The 6,752-nt window shown below is 46.1% G+C and overlaps 1 protein-coding gene across 1 annotated transcript in view; it reads left to right on the top strand.

The window, feature by feature from the left end:
• The first annotated feature begins 814 nt into the window (after positions 1–814).
• The window catches only part of zeb1b (zinc finger E-box binding homeobox 1b), an 86,391-nt gene continuing 80,453 nt past the window's right edge, over positions 815–6,752 (top strand). The window contains exon 1 of the mRNA XM_076291438.1: positions 815–935. Coding sequence (XP_076147553.1) covers positions 878–935 — 58 coding nt within the window. The 5' untranslated portion in view covers positions 815–877. The remainder of the gene's footprint in view (positions 936–6,752) is intronic.

Below are 6,752 nucleotides of genomic sequence, written 5' to 3'. Positions count from 1 at the left end.
CATTCATCATTTAAAAAGTGCAGATGAAAGATTTAACATTATAATGCCAGAGGGGAAAAACACAGTTCAGTCAGTCAAGTCGTGGCAAAAGCAGGTCTTACGTTATTACACAACACATCACACTGCAGACAAAGATCATTTACAAAGGTCAGACACAGCCTTCATAACATAAAAAAACTCATTATGTTTATGTTAGAAAGACACACACACACACACACACACACACACACACACACAAATGCAATTTGAGTCTTCAAATGAAATATCTTAACCCACATGTTGTAGGGTAGCTTTTAGGCTACTGAGTAGCCTAGCCTATGGGGTAGGCAAGGTATGCAGAGAGTTTAGTTTGGCCTATCAGGTGTGAGTAGCAAGTGCTCTCCCTTTTTGAACGTTTTCATCATAACAAAAAAGTGTTCATATATGCTACATAATTTAATTATTCAATTTGAGTATTTGAGTACTTTTGTTTTAATGTAGCCCAGCATTGTACCTGTAATATCTCAGAGGACACATTGGACATTGGCCACCACCTCAATTTCCTCCTGTCCCTCAAAATTCCCCTCTGAACATCATCAGGTTGTCTCTGCGCGCGACCTGCTTTGAGAGGAGGGTCGCCACCTCGTGCGCGAGCAACAGCCAGCAACAGAACCGCGTGCGCCTACTGGGCGGAGGGAGAAGAGTGGCGATCTCGAGAGGGGCGGGCACTGGGTTGAAGAGGTGTAATCTGCAGCCAGAAGGTAATGTCGTAAAGCGGAGTGTCGTAAACCAGGTGCAGGGAGGGGAGGTGGAGGGAGGGTGAGCAGGAGGGGAGGGGAGGTGTGGGGGCGAGAGAGGAGGTGACTCTCCGGCAGCATTTCCACCGAGCGAAAGGATCATGGCGGATGGCCCCAGGTGTAAGCGCAGAAAGCAGGCGAATCCGCGGAGGACTAGCGGTAAGTAGAAGCGCTTGCGGGAGTGGAGGGTGTTCTAGGTGGCTCGGACATAGAGTTTTGTCTGACTGTGGGACTTGGCAACTGTGTTTTTTAGTCGCTAAAAGTGCTGGAAAGTCGCGAGGAAAGCGCTGTGGAACAGCTCCTATGTGGTGTACCGTTATACCTGGCTCGCGACTCCCCCTCCGCCTAGCGGTTCAGTGCACCGTGAACCGTTATATGCACACAGTCCCATGCACTGGGGAAGCGCTTTTGTCTCCTTGTCTTCTCTTAACTCACTTTAATTCTGATTTAAACGTATTGAGCTTTAAGCAAACTTTGGGAGTAATCCCTCAGATTCAGGCGGATAATTTCGGCTGCTTTTCCCCATCGTGTTTGACCGAAATGAAACTTACTTGCCTGCTCGATATACCTGCCTGCTTTTCTACGGAATGTCGTATTCCTGCCGAACCTGTGTTAGAGTGTGTTGTCGTGATGGAAATGTCTCAACAACCGAATTGTGTCTTATACCTGAGATTATGTTTAACTGGTGAAATAAGTCAAAATGTTGAATTAGGCTGTAATGCCTGTTTCGTAGCGTGAGCTAGCGAGCTAGCGAGGCACTGTTGCAGCACGAGTGGTTCACAATCTTAGGATAGTCAAACAATATTTTTCTAAAATATGTTCGGATATACTTTTTGATTAAACTGTATATTACGGTGCATACTTAGTGAAGTACTTTTACATGCTTTGACAGCTTGTTTTTAAAAACGTTAAACTGTTTTATACGGTGTGTTCGTGTAATAATATTGTCTTGTAACGTTAACGTCATTGCATCGTGAGAAGGGTTGATATAAGTGGAGCTGTTTTGTCGTTGACTTTTTATATTCGGTAAGAAGTTGAGGTGAAACAAGGGTGTGTACTGGCTGTGGCTCGCTCCTCGTTACCGGAGCAGGAATACTAGAGCTAGACTGGGGCTAAACACGCACACACAACACACACACACACACACACACACAGACACACACACTCTCTCTCTCTATCACACACACACACACACACACACACACACTACCTGCTCGGGGCGCGGAGGAGAGGGAATGGAATCTCGAGAGCCGAGAGCACAGCTGCCACGGACTATATAAGGCATGCATACATCCAACGGTACACAGGACCACGAGCAAACAGTAGTGTTTGTGAACATGGAGCTCGCAAATAGATGGATATTTCCCCATAATCGGACAATGTTCTTGAGTGCCCGAACATTCGGTCGAATTTCCTTTAGGCTACTTTTGCTTTTATTTATTTGTCACCCGGCTGTTGTTTACCAAACTGCTTTGTAGCTGACACTGGGGCGGACAGCTGCGAGCCACGTTTAGGGCGGACAGGAGCGCGTGGGGATGTGGCTTGCTTATGTCTGCGGGACTGTCGAGAAGTTGTGCAGGTCGCTGGCTCCTAAAGACTGTGACAGTTGAGCGGTTTTACTGTACACTGGTTAACTGTAACCTGGTGAAGTTATTCGTATGCAGACTATTTTTATATGTAGTTTTACATGGATCGGTTAAGTTTGTTTGTACACAGGCTGGCTCTCAATCCTTCACCCTGTCGTTTTTAGCCTAGCAAGTAGGGGGGGTAAACCGGCTGGTAACGATTTGTAATATCACCTGAAATGTTTTCACCCCAGAATACAAATTTAGCATAATTAATCCACAATTGTCAATATATTATCTATAATAACTATTTCCCACTCGCCATGAGGTGTTCCCAGACACCTCTTCCTCGCACTGACGACATGCGTGCGCAGTGTAGGCTATTTCGCGCGTTGGAGTCTCGCCGCGGAACGAACCTGTAAACATGTTTACCTGATCTGGGGCTTAACAGCCACTAAAATAATCTGTTGTGATAAATTTGAAAATCAGAATAGTCGGACTTCGGATTCGTTGAAGACAAATCCCCACCACCGGAGCTCGCGCATACTGGTGAAGGCTGAAGGAAACGCGCTTTCCACGCGCTGCAGCAAATGTCAACTTGTGCAGGTAGAAAAAAAGATGGAGTTTTAGTTTGTTGACGGAGGCAAATCGGCGTTAGGTTATGCGTCAGTGATGTCGAAAGAGCTAGAAATATTTACTTTATGTTTTTAGTTATGTTTTGGTCTGATTTTTGTTTTCCTTAAAGTCGTTTGGGCTTCTGACTTGCGGTTTGATGTGAATTTACCGAATCGTCGTAAAGGTGTCATGCAGCTCTCGCGCTGCAGAGGAAGAGAGAAGATGCTCAAAGGTGGTGCGTGATGGGGGAGCTTGTAATATGGTAGACTACAAGCGTTCGAGGGAAGAGCTTTAACGATCGGTTTGGTTTGTGATATATGACTCGCGTGGGCTCAGGACTGCGGGTGGGTCGGAATGGCGGCTCGCGCTGCACTGCAGGTAGCGATGATGCACGAGACGCACCTGGTTAGAGAGGTAACACCCACGGTGGAGATCAAGATTTGACGCTCGCGTTTCAAGGGAAATAAACATATTTATTTTAAAATATAGGACCTATGCAAAACAGGGTATTTGTGTTTAAGGTAACAGGTAGGTTACTGTCGTGTAGTCTAGGTTAGATGCTCATTAAAATAATAGTGTTCATTCTTTGGCAAATCTTCTCTGAAAGGCGTGTAACATGCGTACAACATTGTCATACAATTGTTGACGGGACATTTATTATAGTTTAGTAAAAAAATCTGGAAATTGGTGAGATTTTTCTCATGGAATAGTGATGTTATAATGAACGGACAGGCGTGGGGAGTCTCTGGCGACCTCCGTGCCCCACAGTTATGCCCGTCAAGACTCATCGCGGCGACGTCATTAGCGCTCCTCCCTCCCCCCATGCGGTCTGATCAGATTGCGAATTGAGAGACGGTGCAGGCAGGAGCGCGTGCTCTTGCTAACAGGTGTGTCTGTTGTGTGTGTGTGTGTGTGTGTGTGTCTGCGTGTGTGAAGGATAGATGCTTCAAGTTATTAGTGATGGCTCCAGACCGATTTTTTTTCTTCCTGATAAATTTGGCAGGGTGTGCTGATAATCTTCCCTGACGTCCTGTGTATGTCTGTGTGTGCGCATGTACACATGTTGTGATTTATATCAGTGTGTTTATCAAGTCCTATAAGCACATGATTCACAGTGGCCACCAAAGCCTTATACCAACCGCCCTCACCAACTCAGCCCACACACCCTATCCACACATCTCAGCATACCCACAGGCACACACCACAGGCACGCACCAAACCAGAGCTCTCACCCCACATAGCCCAAACTCATCCCCTAACACCCTGTCCTCGGTCCAACTACACAACACAACTCAACACATTGCAACACAACTCAGTTCAACACAACAGAACACAACAACGCATCTCAACACCGCACAACACAACTAAACTCTCCACAGCACACCTCAACACCACACAGCATAGCATACCTCAACGCATCTCAACACCGCACAACACAACTAAACTCTCCACAGCACACCTCAACACCACACAGCATAGCATACCTCAACATAACACAACACAGCACAGCACAAGTCTGTCAACACACACCACCCTGACACTGCAATCCTTTCCCCCTACACAGTATCCACACACACACACTACTTCTGTGTTAGTGTCACGCTCTACTCAACCCGAGAGTGGCACCACTGCTCACGTCACTCTCAGTGGAACGCTTCGTCTTAGAGTGTTACTGCCAAGCACCTGATAAACAGGGTGTGCCCCCCACACACACACACACCACACACACACACTCACACACCATGTCCGGGGGGATTGGTTGGAGACCTGTTTACAACCCATGCTTTTACTTTTGTGCTTTTAGACAGAAAAGGGAAAACTGTGAGCACAGCTGCCAGTTCAGATGGTGTGTACGTGCGTGTGTGTGTGTGTGTGTGTTAGGCCGATGGTATTTGAGTAACGATCTCACTCACATTTAAGGCTACCAGTGTGGGTGTTTTCTGGTTCTTGAGGCCTCCGTGTGAGAGTGCTTAACCATCAGGTAAAGAATTTGTGTCTTGTGACCAGGCTTGCTGTGTGTGTGTGTGTGTGTGTGTGTGTCTACAGAATGTAGTGGATGGAGGTGTAATTTGCCACCAGGTAAAGAATCTTTGAGCACGAGCTCGTGTGTGTGTGTGTGTGTGTGTGTGTACGTGTGTGTGGTGAAGTGTCGTTTGTCACCAGGTAAAGAAACTTAATTTTGTGACAGGCGGGGAGTGTGTGTGTGTGAGAGAGAGGTGTATAGGCTAGAGGTGCAATTTACCAGCAGGTGAAGAATCTTTGTCTTGTTATGGGAGTGTGTGTGTGTGTGTGTGTGTGTGTGTGTGTTTGTGTGTGTGTGTGTGGTGTATATTGGGGCAGTTAGTCACCAGGTGAAGAATGTACCACTGAGAGGTGAAAGAGAGGTGTAAGTGTTGTGCGTGCTACGCCACACACACACACACACACACACACACACACACACACACACACACACAGACGCACACACACACACACAACCATTTACAACTGGCAATGTAATGGGACTAAATGTCTTCTCTAAAATCTTTGTCTCCATTTAATTTCAGTGACAAACACCCACACACTCACATGCGTAGCCTCTATAATGGCTTGTTTTGATTTTGAAAGTGAGGTAAATCCAGTCGCATACTCGACAGTTTCTTTCTGAATAGAAGATGACCATTTTGATGTAGGCAATCATATACGATATATATGTAGGCAATACTGATGATGACCATTGTGATGTAGGCATTCTGATGACGGCCATTGTGATGTAGGCATTGTGATGATGGGCATTTTGATGTAGGCATTCTGATGGGTTTTTTTTTTCTTTCTCTCTGTTTACTCCAATTCTCTGTCATTTTCTCTCCCTTCGTCTCAGGCTGTTAAGCTGTCGGTGTGAGACGCAAGCTGGAGGACAGGTGTGTGTGTGTGTGTGTGTGCGTGTGTGTGTGTGTGTGAGAGTGTTCACAGGACACATACACTTCCTGTGTGATCCCACCTCCTCTCAGTTGGTGAACGAGTGCAGGAATGCAGCCCTTAGTTTCCCCTGGGGAAAATACCCCCTTACACACACATACATACACACACACACACACACACACACACACACACACACACACACACACACACACACACACACACACACACACACACAGACACACACACGCACACACTTGCACTCAAATGAGTGTATTAGATTGCAAACTGTTTGTAAGAGTAGTTTTACATGAGGAGTATGTGTGTGTGTGTGTGTGTGTGTGTGTGTGTGTGTGTGTATGTGTGTATGGGATGTTTTGGAAGAGGATGTGTTGCAATAGTAGGACAGTTGTGTGCTTGAGCAGGAGTGTGTAGAATGTGTCGTGAATATAATCGAGCAGATGTGTGTGTGTGGTGGAAATTAGATATAAATGGTATTGCAGTGGGGCAGGAGTGGGAGTTAGAACAGGTGTGTGTGTAGGCATAGGAATGTGTGTATTAGTTGTGAGTGTGTGTGTGTGGTAAGTTTAAGTCAGAGTGTGTTTCTCTGTGAGAAGTTTAACTGTTGGGATTTGCACCTAGGGTTTTAGTTGAGACATTTTATTCACACGTGACCTTATGGTCCCTTTTTTTCTCTCGCTCTCACTCTCTCACACACACACACACACACACACACACACACACACACACACACACAAACACTACTGAGCCACGCGCACACACCTACCCTACTCACTGAAATATTCTGCCAAAGTATTTCTCTTGAAGACCAGTCAAATTTACGATTCAACTTTAATCAGAAATATCCTCCCCTCTTAAATCTAGTGTGTGTGTGTGT

This window comes from Alosa pseudoharengus, unplaced genomic scaffold (genome assembly GCF_046254945.1).
Source record: "Alosa pseudoharengus isolate Yale_2024_CS ecotype anadromous, Long Island Sound unplaced genomic scaffold, YU_APseudo_1.1 YU_APseudo_1.1_scf_18, whole genome shotgun sequence".
In the NCBI taxonomy this organism is placed as follows: domain Eukaryota; kingdom Metazoa; phylum Chordata; class Actinopteri; order Clupeiformes; family Clupeidae; genus Alosa; species Alosa pseudoharengus.
This window is presented reverse-complemented; position numbering and strand designations above follow the sequence as displayed.